At 31.6% G+C, this 13,850-nt stretch overlaps 1 protein-coding gene across 1 annotated transcript; it reads left to right on the top strand.

The window, feature by feature from the left end:
* Nucleotides 1-6,411: 6,411 nt before the first annotated feature.
* LOC127266501 (uncharacterized) lies at nucleotides 6,412-7,679 on the top strand. Its single transcript, XM_051296758.1, has 4 exons — nucleotides 6,412-7,125; nucleotides 7,298-7,387; nucleotides 7,460-7,528; nucleotides 7,602-7,679. The coding sequence occupies exons 1-4, from the start codon at nucleotides 6,412-6,414 to the stop codon at nucleotides 7,677-7,679; spliced, it is 951 nt and encodes a 316-aa protein (XP_051152715.1).
* Nucleotides 7,680-13,850: the final 6,171 nt, after the last annotated feature.

Here is a 13,850-nt window from a genome sequence, read left to right as displayed (position 1 = left end):
CATCAAATCTCTCATGATAAGTAGAGATTTTGATGGATTGTTAAAATTATTATTATTGTTGTTGTTGTTATTGTTGTTGTTGTATACGTGATAAATAATATAGTATGATAATACTTATTAATATTATTATATTTTTTTAATAAAAATAATACATTACTTTAAAACTAAAATATATTAATAAATTATTATCAAATTCTTTTGAAAAAATATATATTTTTATATTATAAATATAATATTAAAAAAATATTATTATAATAATAAATATGTATTATTGTAGTTTTTTCTTTTTAATTATCGAATGCAATATATTGTTATTCCGGTGTCGTTCTTATTTTCAATGATCAAATACACTATATTATCGGTGACAGTGACATATATATTTATACTAGAACCCGGCGCGCGCGATGCCGCGACGGTGTGTACAATAAAAATAATTTCGTATAAAACATATACATACACATGTAAAACAAGTAAACAAGTTCGATTGCAACAAAATCAAAGTAAAACAACCTTAACATTTAACTTAAAACGTGATGCAAATTTTAGGTCACTTACTGTACTTGGAGAGACCAGAAATGCTAGTGGCTGGAAGGGAGATTGAAAGTAGAGAAATCTAAGCCTAAACCATAGACGCTCATTTCCATAAAATGATTTCAGCTTAAGAGGGTGTTTGGGAAACAGAGCTTTTAGCTTATTAACAACTTTTAGTTGTTTGACCAGTTAAAAAACTAATTTAGGTGTTTGATAAATTAGCTTTTTGAAATAGTTTTTGGATTAAAAACCTAATTTCTGAAAACCTCATTTACCCAGCATTTTGAAAGAATTTTTCATTTTAATTTTGATTATTCCTTATTTACCCTTAAAACTTAATTTTTTTTTTTACATATAAATATATTTTTATAGCTGTATTTATTAATTATTTTTAATATATTTAATATTAAATTATATTTTTATTTTTGTAAATTTAAAATAATTACTATTATTAATTATTACACATAAATTATTTTATTTGTAAAATATATAAATTTTTTAAACTAAATCAAATAAAAAAAAGTTATTAATTTATTTATATATATTAAAACAATAATTTAACATAATAAAAATATATATACGAAAGATTTATTATTTTATATTTTATATAATTTCAATAAAAAATTATTATTTTTTTAGTAAAAATAATTTTCTCAAATCTAAATAATAAAAATAAAAATAAATATTTTCTAATATTTTTATAATTTTCAATAATTAATAACAAAAATTCTCATAAATTTCAAACCAAAATGAACAAAATTAAATATTTTAAAAAATAGTATATCAATGTCCTTAATAGTAATTTTATATATAAACAGCTAATGTCAAACAGTTATTTTACCAAACACTTTAATACAAATGGCTGATTGAATCAGCTAGTCAAACCAGCTAATTAAATCAACTAACAACTAATAGCTAATTGAATAAGCTAACAACTAAAAATTATTTGCTAATTGTCAAACGCACCCTAAGTAAAATAGGAAGACATACATATTCTATTCCAAAAAATTTAAAATATGCAAATGACAACGAAATGATCTTTTTAGTAAATTTCGAAAAAAGAAGAAAGTCGATGAAGAATCGATTGGGCAAGGAGGAGACACAAGAGAGTCGTTTGGAAAATGGACAAAAACAAATGGATGGTTGGTGGAGGAGGAGTAACGCGCCATTGGCACAGCGGTGGCAGCAAGACAAAGAAAGGGTGGGTGATTGTGAAGGGCTAACAAGTCATTTCGCGAGAAAGACATAAAAGACAATTCATGTGGCAGATTCGCACAATCTCATATATATATATATATAAGATATAATATATATCGTTGAATCGTTAGTTTATATTTAATTACTTTCTTATTTTAATTTTTTAAAATGGTAAATTATATTTTTCTCATTTTATTTATATACATATTTAGTCTTTATGTAAAAAATTACTCCCTCTATCCCACCAAATTGGTTCACTTTTTCATTTTTGGCTATCCCGCCAAATTAGTCCATTTTCTTTACTTAGTATTCCTTCCATTCCAAACTAGGTGCAATATTTGTTTTTAACACGAGTTTTTAGGTGGATAGTATTAAGTAGGATAATTAAGAAATTAGGTGATTTGATGGAAAGAGAAATGTATATTTTATTTCTTTTTTTATTTGGATGATGTGAGGGGACAAAGTGTGGGATATAAATTAAATATAATTAATTATTTTCTATTTTGGAAATGTTGCAGGGTGTTTGAGATATACCAAAACTAAAATATTGCAAAGTGTTTGGGACGGAGGGAATAATAATTAATAGCATAAAATAAAATTAAAATATTAATTAATCTAATTACTTTTACCAAATAAATTACGCACTCATTTCTACAGCATTGATATATTTTTTTCTTTTTAACTTGTCTTATAAAATTAGTTCACTTTTTTAATATAATATTAATTAAAATTAAAAATTTAATTAAATTTAGTTAAATTATCAATATGTCTAGCTTTATTTTATATTTGATTGTAAATTTGAGAAAATTTGAGAGTTGAATTAGAAATTTGAATAATAAAAATTAAAATAAATATTTAATATAAATATAAATAGATATTGTTGTAATATTTAAAATCTTTAATTGTTTTTTAATGTAATATATAAAAAAAAATTCTATTTGATTTGGTTTTGGAAAATTAGTTAAGAGTAATAAATTCGGCTATACTAAATTATGAATATGATATCGAATGGTAAAATATCAAACTATAATTTTTTATATGGCATACGATATGCAATATAAAATTTAGTATGTCATGACAAAAAATTCGTATCAGCAATCAAATTTGACAAATTTGATATACTGTTTATTTTAAATTTTTTATATATAATTTTTTATTTTATTAATTATTTTTAAATTATTAAAGTCAATTTATTTTTTTATTATCTAATTGCACATATTGATCTATAATCAATACAATTTGTATATATAACGGTGAGAAGTGTGATGACAATATAATTTTATTTTTTTTCATATTATTAAATTTTTATAAGCTTGTAGATTATATATTATGTTGATGTGTACATATTGTATTTTTTAAATAAGATTAACCTTAAAGTGTCTCAAACAAATTTTGTTAGGTTGTTTGATTTAATATTTTGGATAGAAGAATTAGTAAATAATGAGATGTGATTTTTTATTTTTTATTTTTCAAAAACAATAATAAATAAAAAAACAAAGGTTACCAGCTTTTAGTGTTTAAAATTTTCTTGTATTTTTATTGTTAGTTATTGATTGTTTTTAATATTTTGTGAGACTGACTAAATCCATAAATGCATTTATCAGTATCAATAACTAAATTCAATTTATATTTTATTTTTCGTATTTACTTGTGGAATAATTTTATGTAAAATATTATTCAAATTAAAAATTTATAATTATATTATTTTTATTGTTTAATTATATTTAAATTATTATTTTATTGGTTTTTTTGTTATATATAATTATTGTTCTTGATACAATAGTTTTTTGTCCAAAATTAATTTCAAAATATAAATATTCATCATAAAAAATAATAATAATAAATTATTTCAATTTTTATTCTAATATTTTACTAATAAAAATAATTACAATAACAATATAATATAAAATTAAATAAACTAATCAAACTAATTAGCTATCTAACACAATTTTTCTTAAACTCCGCACCAGAAAAATGGGGCGGAAGGAGTATATAATTAATAATATTAACTGATAAAAAATATGAAAATAATTTGATATATTGAATGATAATATAATACTAAAAGTTATAAAATTAATCATATACAGTGTAGTAGTGTTATACTCCCTTTGTCCCTTAAGTTGATATTCGTTTGCTTTTTGCAAAGATTTTAAAGTATATTAGTATTATATTGATATGTAGTAGGAATAAAGTAACAATAACTAAAATAACCTTACTAGTATGATATAAAAGTAATGACATTTGTATAAAATATTGTAAGTTGTAAAGGTATTTGTAAAGGGTATTTGCAACTTCCGTCCCTATATTTAAGCGTCTTTTCATTTTGTGTCCCTATAAAATTAATTTCGTAAAAAATGTCCCTCTTTTTTGCTAATCTGCGCAAAATCTAGTCTAAACGCTAATTAGAAGAATATTAAGGGTAATTGAAGAACGCCGTTGACGGAGTAAGCACGTGCCACCCACGTGACCCTACATTAGACCGAACCGGTTCTCATTAGACCCGGTTCGGTTCAATCCCGGTTCGGTTCAAACTGCTCCATATCTTCTCCAGACCGATCTCATTCCCCCATTCTCAATCCAGTCACGAGAAGCCGTAGGTCCTTCGAGCATCGCCACCCCATTTTCCCCACCGATACTCCGCTCATATTTATAATTGCAAAACCCTAATTCCCATCAATCATTGTCATCCCTAGTCGAGCTAGATTCAAGGGGGAGTTAGTTCAGGAGTTCGTTTGTTCAATTCCTTCGTTGAGGCGTAGATTCTAGTGTGTGGTTGACAATGGTGCGTAGAAGCAAGCAAGGCTCTTGATTTCACCCCCAATTACAGTAAGTTGAAATCCCTTAATTTGAAATATGTTTAAGGTTTACGTATTGTAATATTTTCAGTCTGTGGTAGGATTGTGGTTAATTTATATGATGTCATCTATGAAAGGCTTTAATTTCAATAAAATAAGGTAAAAAAAAAAGAGATTCTATTGTGCTAGAAATTGATTTATGTCCAGTAAATAACATTGTGGTTACGTGTTGATTTATGTTCTTTTGTTCTACTGGTTTGAATGAATATACTACGTTATGTTAAACCACTTAGCATTACTAAAATGTAGGGGCGATGTTCAATGAAGATTCTTCTGCTACTTTGAAAATTTATTTTGGCGGGGTGATGAGGCATAAGCCTCGTAGGGAATATTTAGGGGGAGAACATGATTATTTTGATTTTGTTGATATGGATAAATTAAGTGTGTTGGAAATGTGGGGATATGCAGAGGAATTGGGATATAAAGACGCAAATAGTGTTAGATTTTGGTTGAAGTACAATAAAAACTTTGATAGACAATGCAAGTGTTTGGAAAATGATAAGGATATATTGTGGATGACAAAACATATTCCAGATAATTATGAACTCGAAATATACTTAGAACATCTGGATATCGGGCTTAGCCAAGATCCTCAGTCCAATCTAATTAGTGGAATAAAAGATTTAGGTGGTGAAATTCCTCGGGCTAGTGATTGTGTAGAAGGTGAAATGGAAGAAAATGATTCTGATTTTGATGACTCAGATAATGAAGTTGAGTTAAAGAGTGGGGTACTCGGGGTTGACACTGAAGGTAGGATGAAAGAAAAATCTATTATGGATGATTCCACAGTTGCTGAAGATGTTTTGAACACTTTGCAAAAAGAGGATGGTGAGGCAGATGTCATGGGTAGTGATAGTGAGTTAAATAGTGGGATGGAAAGTGATGGAAGTGAAGAGGAAGGGACAAACCAGTTTGAAATATATAATTCAAACACTGGTGGTGAAAATCCAGAGCTGAAATTGGGGTTGTTGTTTAAGTCGAGGGCTGAGGCTAAGTTTGCCATTGAAAGCCATTGTTTTAGGAGGGGGATGATTGTGAAATTTCCAAAGATTGACAAGAGTAGGTTGAGAGCCACATGCAAAAAACAGGGGTGTGGGTGGTTCGTGCTCGTGTCCAAGGTGCAGGGTGATGAAGCATGGCAGTTGCGTAGCATGAATGAAGTTCATAGCAAATGTGGATGCACTTATGACAACACAAGTATTAAGTCTTCCTGGATTGGGAAGACATTTATGAAAAAGCTAAAGGAGAATCCGAAGTTGGATCATGGTGCTTTTAGGGATGAAATATGTAGAACATTGAGGTGTAAGGTCTCGATGTCGAAGGCATATAGAGATAGGAGGAAAGCTTTGGACTTGTTGCACGGGTCTAATGTGGAGCAATATGGCTTGTTGTGGGATTACTGTAATGAGGTTGAGAGATGTAATCCAGGCACTTTCTGTCTTTGAAACTTATAGATGATGAATAGTCCGGATTACAACGGTTTCAAAGGATATATGTTTGTTTTTCTGCATGCAAGAGAGGCTTACTTGAAGGCTGTAGGCCGGTGGTGGGTGTGGATGGTTGTTGGCTTAAGGATAGCTTTGGAGGGTAGTTGTTAAGTGCTGTGGATATTGATGCCAATATTTTTCCTATAGCATACGTTGTGGTTGAGGTTGAGAACAAAGATAGTTGGTTGTGGTTCTTAGAGCGATTGAAGAAGGATTTTGATATTGAAGATGGAAATAATTGGACGTCCATGAGTGATAAGCAAAAGGGACTGATTCTTGCTTTTGAATCCATTCTGCCCCAGGCTGAGAATCGGTTCTGTGTGAGACATTAACTTACAAACATGAAGCGTGATGGGTATACAGACATTGCAGTGAAGAGGCTGTTATGGGCAGCAGCTAAAGCTACCACAATTCCGGAGTTTAAACGAAGGATGGAGGAAATGAAAAAGGCTTCTGAAGATGTGTTTAATTGGTTAGCAAATAAGAGTCCAGATCATTGGTCTAGGTCACACTTTAGTGTGTATCCTAGATGCGACATGCTTCTTAACAATACATGTGAGTCTTTCAACAGTTTCATTATGGAAGCGAGAGATAAGCCAATTATTTCCATGTTAGAGAAGATAAGAAACTTGTTGATGGTGAGGATGCAGTTGAATCGGGAGAAAGCTGAAAAATGGGACGATACACTTTGTCCGAAAATAATGAAAATAATGAAGAAAATGATGGATGAGGCTTCTGAATTCATTCCAATGAGAAGTGATGATTGGAATTTTCAGATTACTGGATCTTTTGACCAATATACAGTTAATGTGAAGGATAGAACATGTAGTTGCAGAAAATGGGACTTAACAGACATCCCATGTAAGCATGCAGTATCTGTAATTTGGTGTAGAGGAGAAGATCCATTGGCTTATGTCCATAAATGCTATTTTGTATCTACATACAAGAAGTCATATGCTTATCCAATCTTACCTTTGAGTGGACTTGATTTATGGGAAAAAACAGTCAAGGAAGCACCTCTCCCACCGGTTGAAAAGAAAAATGTTGGAAGACCAGTAACCATGCGACGCAGAGAACCCAATGAACCCTCTCCAAAATTAAAAAATCCATATAAACTCAAGGGTGCACCTAGAAAAAATTAGGTGCAAAACGTGTCAAGATTTTGAGCACAACTCCATAACTTGCCTAAAACGAGCTTTTATTAGTGAGCCACTGGAAAATGCTCAGGATGAAGATTTGGGAGGAGATGTTCAAAACACAGTGTGCTTTGACGCATCCTCGCAGCCTTCTATTAGGGAGTCGGATAATCTCACAATGGTATGCTTTGTAAAACTTCAATTCAATTCCATTTCACTTGATAACCGTCGTTTTTGCTTTCAATGTTTACAGGATATTGGTGATGCTCCATCAACAACAAGATCATGCACTAGGCCAAGGAAGCGAAAAACACCAACTCAGGTAACTGTATGGTCTGCTTATATATACTTTCATTTCACAAGTTCACTGTCTGGTCTACTGTTTGTGTTTCTAGGCTACCACCACTGCTCCTTCAAATGCGAAAATCCGCACCAGTCCAAGGAAAAAAATGGCTTCAATTAAAGTACAGTAACATTTATTGGGAATGTTAGATACAATTTTTATTACAACTCTGGTGCTAAATGAACTCTCTTTATTTTGTAGATGCCTTCGACTTCCAACACCTTTCATACACTTGTTATTGTTAAAGGAGGAAACACATTCATTAGCTTATCCAACCTGCAATCGTGTGTTTCCAATATAGTAGATGGTGGCCGCACGACAATCGTGGCACCAATCGAAGCACACATCCAGCCAACATAAAAAACAAGGGCAGGAGGTGCCTCAAATGATAAAAAGAGAGCCAATCCAAGAAAGCAAGATAAACCCACCAAAAAGAAGAAGTAGAAACTTCATGCACCTAATAAAATTTTACTGCCCTTAATTTGCATTTCATCTTGTGAATCAATATGTTTGAAAACTCTTGGGAATTATGTTTTCATGGGGAACGTTATCGATTGTTGGTATTTCAATGTGATATGCAATTTGAAATATTTGGGGATTTAGGTATTGACATTTGTTTATGTGATGTACTTTTAAGTAAATTTTATTTTTTCTTGGCAATGCACACAAGTTCATCAATTGTTGCATAATTCTTGACATTCCATACCAAATGAACATAGGTCCCCCTATACACAACACAAGCTGCTCCAATTTGTAATCACATTCCATACAAACGAATTGATCATGATCAAACTTAAAGATGCAAAATATATTACGACTACAACATTTCTTCATACAATAACAAGCAATGCTCCTTCCAACACGAGAATCCAAAGCTGAGTTTCAAGCAAAAAATATTACAATAACACAATAGACCGACACAATACATCAACATTTCAACTTACGATATAACAACAACAATTCAACACCTGGATCACACAACACATTATCACTAATATTACCCTTTGGCGATAGCCAATTTCGGAGGTGAGGTGGTGTTGACTATCGCCATAAAGCCGAATACCAGAAAAATGAGCGCAATAACCCCCATATTAAGTAATATTAAACCGCTATGCTGTTTAACATAGCCAACGTGCACCGACGGAGGTTTGTTATTCTGGCGTTTCATCATTTTAACTTATTCTTCCAATAGATTTAGCTTCTTCATCAATTGGTTTTCTTGCACTTCAACTTCAACAACATCGTCATCCACGTCGATGACGTTCTTTCGCTTCTGAATATTGTCGAGCCGATGAATTTTAGACACCAATGCATTGATCACTTCCTTATATCTATCTGTGGGTTCCTCATCCCACCATTCAAACATACTACAGTAATTTTCACGTTTCTACAAAATTAAAATCAATTAAAATATTTTCATAATGAAGAACAAAATTAATAATAATTTCTTTTAAAAAAAACACAAATGAAAATTACCGCATAGTTAGGACAAGCTCTGTATCTCCTACCTAGATTGCTTGTGCTCCATGAAGTAAGCAATGGGAGCTCATATCCACATCTACACACCAACTTTGGAATATCCTCGACTGGGGACTCTACAATCCGCGGATTTCTTGAGAAATGGAATGAGATCGGTCTGGAGAAGATATGGAGCGGTTCGAACCGAATCGGGAATGAGAACCGGTTCGGTCTAATACGGGGTCACGTGGGTGGCACATGCTTACTCCGTCAACGGCATTCTTCAATTACCCTTAATATTCTTCTAATTAGTGGTTAGACTAGATTTTGCGCAGATTAGCAAAAAAGAGGGACAATTTTTACGAAATTAATTTTATAGGGATACAAATTGAAAAGACGGTTAAATATAGGGACGGGAATTGCGAATACCCCGTATTTGTAATGTTAGGTAGATAGTATAATTACTTAAAAATGATATGAATATTTTTTTATGACATGGACTAAAATGGAAAATGAATAGTTTGTTAAGGAATTGAAGGAGTATATGTTATAATATTTCTCTATTATTAATAATTATATATTCTTTATTTATTTTATAAAAGTATAATAAAGTAACTTCAATTATAAATATATTATATTTATAAAACTTTTGTTTGATATAAATTTATATAATCATATATATATATAAAATATTATTTAATCCTACGAAATTCATATAAATAAAAAAAATTCAATTAAATCTATAAAAATCAATCTAAATCAATTATTAAAATCTATCAAACTCAATATAAATTCTATGGATTTTCTAAATCCACATAAATTCATAGATTTTTAAAAATCCATTAAAATTCCAATTGAATACACCCCCTCTTAATTTATAATTATTTTTTTATTAAATCATGCATAATTATTTTTACTAATACATTTCTTAATTACTTATTAATTATTCAATACCTAAAACTCCGTACCTAACCTAAAGTGGACAATTTAAATGGGACAGAGGGAGGTGTTAATAAAACAAACTCAATATTAGATTATACCATAAATACTTCAAACTATTTGTCTTTTTTTACTATCAAGAACATAATTACTTCATATATTTTCAATCAAATCTGAAATTGAACTATAAAGTAAAACATATTTACATTTTGTTAGAATCCATATTTTAAAAATATAATGAATAATATTGACGAGTGAATGACATACGTACTACAATTAGAAACTAACTCAAAATTATTTAATATAATCTATGTTCTATTATCAACAACTCCAACATTAGTATTTTGATTTTACCTTTCAAAAGGATATATCTAACGATAGTGAACAAGTCCAGTATGGTGTGTATGATATTTTCAAAAATATTTATTCCACAAGCATGACATCCAAATTATGGAGTATGCGAAGGTCTTCCCAATAAGGAAGATCCCATAAGATAGATTGTTTTCTCCATTTATGATGCTCCCCAAAACCTGCGTGCTCTGGACAATTTGGGTTGACCACTACTGAAGTCATTTTAGAAACCCCATTCATATAGTGTATGACCATTGAGTCTTGCACGAGCTACATTGTTCATAATTTTTTCCCTAATGAAACTTCATCTACCTTGACAAAGAGAATGATTTTGCAGTAAGAAACGATAGTGACCATCAAAGTAGTATACGTCTCTCCCATAGGTCAAGTGAAAGGCTAGTTTTTCATCCATGCATAACGGACAACATAACATTCTTTCCATGCTCCATCTTGAAACCATTCCGTAGGAAGGTAGGTCGCTTACTCTCCATAAGAGTTCTGCATGCATCTGAAATTGATGTCCATCTGTCCACAAAGGCAACAACTTTTACACCAATAGTTGTAAGTTTACGTTAATCAACTTCTTTGGATTACTCGGTCCTAGAATAATTATGGATAAGAACATATACTTTTTCCTCATATATGTCCTCGGTGGAAAATTATATGGATAAGAATGACCAGCCAACATGAATACATTGTCCCATACGCTCTGTAAGGTGCAAAACCATATGTGCAAAATTCTAACCGAATATTCTATGAATCTCATATAAAATTGGGGTATGTACAATCAAAATATTTCTATGCCTCTGCATTGATGGATGGCTTATCGACCCGACCCAACTTCGCTTTGATAAAGATAGTGGCACATCATAACTTTTTCCGTATCAACAAACTCGTACAAAATGTTCAATTTTTCTTTTAATGGAAAATATCTCATTTGTGATGTAGCAACATTCTTTCACCATCAATCATGCTTCTAATGTGACCCGTCACAGAACTTGCACTCTTGTAAACCCAAATCATTCCAAAATTTCATGCATCCTTGTGGACAATAATATTTTAATAGTAAGTAACTCTATATTTTCTGTTAACTTTTTTGATTGATAGAAATCGGTATGCATTTGATGACCTCGGGAAATGTCCATCCAAATACCTTGCATATATCATTATATGTTGACTTTGAGATATTATGGTGATCTTAAAGTACATCAATTTTGTAACAATAGATAGTTGCGTTTCTCCATTATAATCTGTATAAAGTAGTTTGTCAGCATCTTTGAGCATATTGATGAATCTACCTGTCATATCTATATTTTTGAATTCTTCATGTTTAATGGATATCTCAGGATTAGTTTTCAAATTTGAAGGCCCTGAGTCACTATGAGATTGAATGTGTATACTTCTTTCAAGATCTTCATTAACTAGTACCTTATTATTGGCAGTGAAATTTGTAGGACTTGGCCATGAAAAACTCATATTTGATAATTTATGTTGAAATCTCTCATTAAAAGATCAACCATTACTATATCTGACAATTAATTTATATTTACCAAGTATTGTATCACCCTTTATTCATTTTTTCCGTTGTGAAGCTCATTCCCGAACTGTAAAATTTTTGTTTGAAATTCTAGACACAATCTCATGTATTTGGATCAAATGTTTTGTACATCCACTTACGATGATTTTTAGAATACATAATGAAAATTTAAATTATATATAGTAACATATATGAGGGAGAAATTGAGATGAAATGAAAACTCAAAAGAAGAAATCATATAGAATGAATTATGTAAAATATAGATCAACTTAATTTTTAGATCACTTACTACTTCCGAGTGAGTGAGTGAGTTAGTGCCTCCACATGTATCTATCTCATAAATGATTAATTAGCACAAGCAAACAGACGTACATATATACATACATAAGTCAAGTCCTAAGTCCTAAGCGGACTGAATCCAATCCACAAATAGTACGTACAACAAAATCAGATTAGATTTGATTGGCATTGGTCTCTGTTGTTGTGGTTCTGCATCCCAATCCCAATCCCATTCCCAAATCCATATGGTCAAGAAAGTTGGTGAGTCGAAGGTGCTTGGCAGCCCATTGTTGGGCGAGTTTCTGCTCTTTGGCTTCTGCTTCCCTCCTCAAGGCTGCCAATTGCCATAGCCTTTTCCTCTTCCCTTCGGGCTTTCACTTTCACCTTTGTATCTTCCATTTTATGTTTTCTTCCGTTGGCCTTGTCTAATTCCAACTGCACTCAAACCCTTTTGAGTCTCCACGAAACTTCTTTCCTGTGGGCCGTCACTGCTCATTGCCCTTCGTCTAACTCTCTACAGGACTCTGCTAGCTCTGAGACTGAGACCGACACCACATCCACAAGGGGCTGTGGCTGTGGGTGTGGCTGTACAATTACGCCAACATTTTTGTGGAAGGGCATGAAGAAGAATACACCCAAATTCGTTGCTCAATGTATAAATTGTCAAAAGGTGAAAGCAGAATATCATAGATTAATGGGGTTACTACAACCTTTAGACGTTCTACTTTGGAAATGTGATTCTTTTGCAATAGATTTTGTAACAGGAGTTCCAAGAGAGAAATCGGGAACAAATGCAATTTGGGTGATTATAGATAAATTGACCAAGTCAGCAGTATTCATCCCAATACGTATGACTTGGACTATGCAGAAGTTGGCCAAATTATATGTTCATCATGTGGTTAAATGACACGATATTCTTGAGGTGATCATATCGGATCGTGATCCACGTTTTCAATCTTGATTTTGGCAAAAATTGCATGAAGCCTTTGGTACTCAATTGCATATAAGTACTACATTCCATCCAATGACTTATGGTCAATCGAGAGAACTATCCGTATTCTGGAAGATATGCTAAGAGCTTGTCCAATGATTGAAGAATCAAAAAATAAGATTCGAGTTTTCAGAGAGAAGATGAAGGCAACTCAAGATTGCCAAAAGAGTTATGCCGATAAAGCCCGACGTGAGGGTCACTTTCAAAGTGGAGATTTTTTCCTGTTGAAAGTATCTCCAATGAAATGTATTAGAAGGTTTAGAATTAAAGGAAAATTGAGTCTTCTTTATGTTGGACCCTATGAAATTATCGACCAAATTGGGGATTGGGCTTATCGGTTGACACAGATTTTATAGAACGAATTAATAATGTGTTCCATGTATCACAATTACGTAGGTATATCGTAGATCCTTCTCATATTTTATTTCCGGATGAGCTAGAGCTAAATGAGGATCTTTCGTATGAGGAAAGACCTCTTTGGATCATGGACACAAAGGTTCGAACCATAAGGAACCGAGATATTCATATGGTGAAAGTAATGTGGTCCCAAGAGTGGAAGAGGCCACGTGGGAAGTAGAACAGAGATGTTCAAAACATACCCACAGTTGTTTAATTAAATAGCGCTATTATGCCATTGAGTTTAGATTTTGGAGACAAAATATTTTTAAGGAGTGAATTGTAGTGCCCCGATTTCGGAGTGTATAAAATAATATTGTTATAGCAAATAAATATTTTTTATATTATTT

This window comes from Andrographis paniculata, unplaced genomic scaffold (assembly GCF_009805555.1).
Source record: "Andrographis paniculata isolate CXL003 unplaced genomic scaffold, ASM980555v1 Contig76END, whole genome shotgun sequence".
NCBI classification, from domain to species: Eukaryota; Viridiplantae; Streptophyta; class Magnoliopsida; order Lamiales; family Acanthaceae; genus Andrographis; species Andrographis paniculata.
The sequence above is the reverse complement of the archived record's forward strand: the minus strand, read 5'-3'. Positions and strand labels throughout refer to the sequence as shown.

Bases quoted from the DNA above. Each gene is read 5' to 3' on its own strand.
- LOC127266501 (XM_051296758.1), top strand. From the start codon at position 6,412: ATGAAGCGTGATGGGTATACAGACATTGCAGTGAAGAGGCTGTTATGG. The intron at 7,388-7,459 runs GTATGCTTTGTA...CAATGTTTACAG, and splicing joins AGTCGGATAATCTCACAATG to GATATTGGTGATGCTCCATC. The intron at 7,529-7,601 runs GTAACTGTATGG...TTGTGTTTCTAG, and splicing joins AGCGAAAAACACCAACTCAG to GCTACCACCACTGCTCCTTC.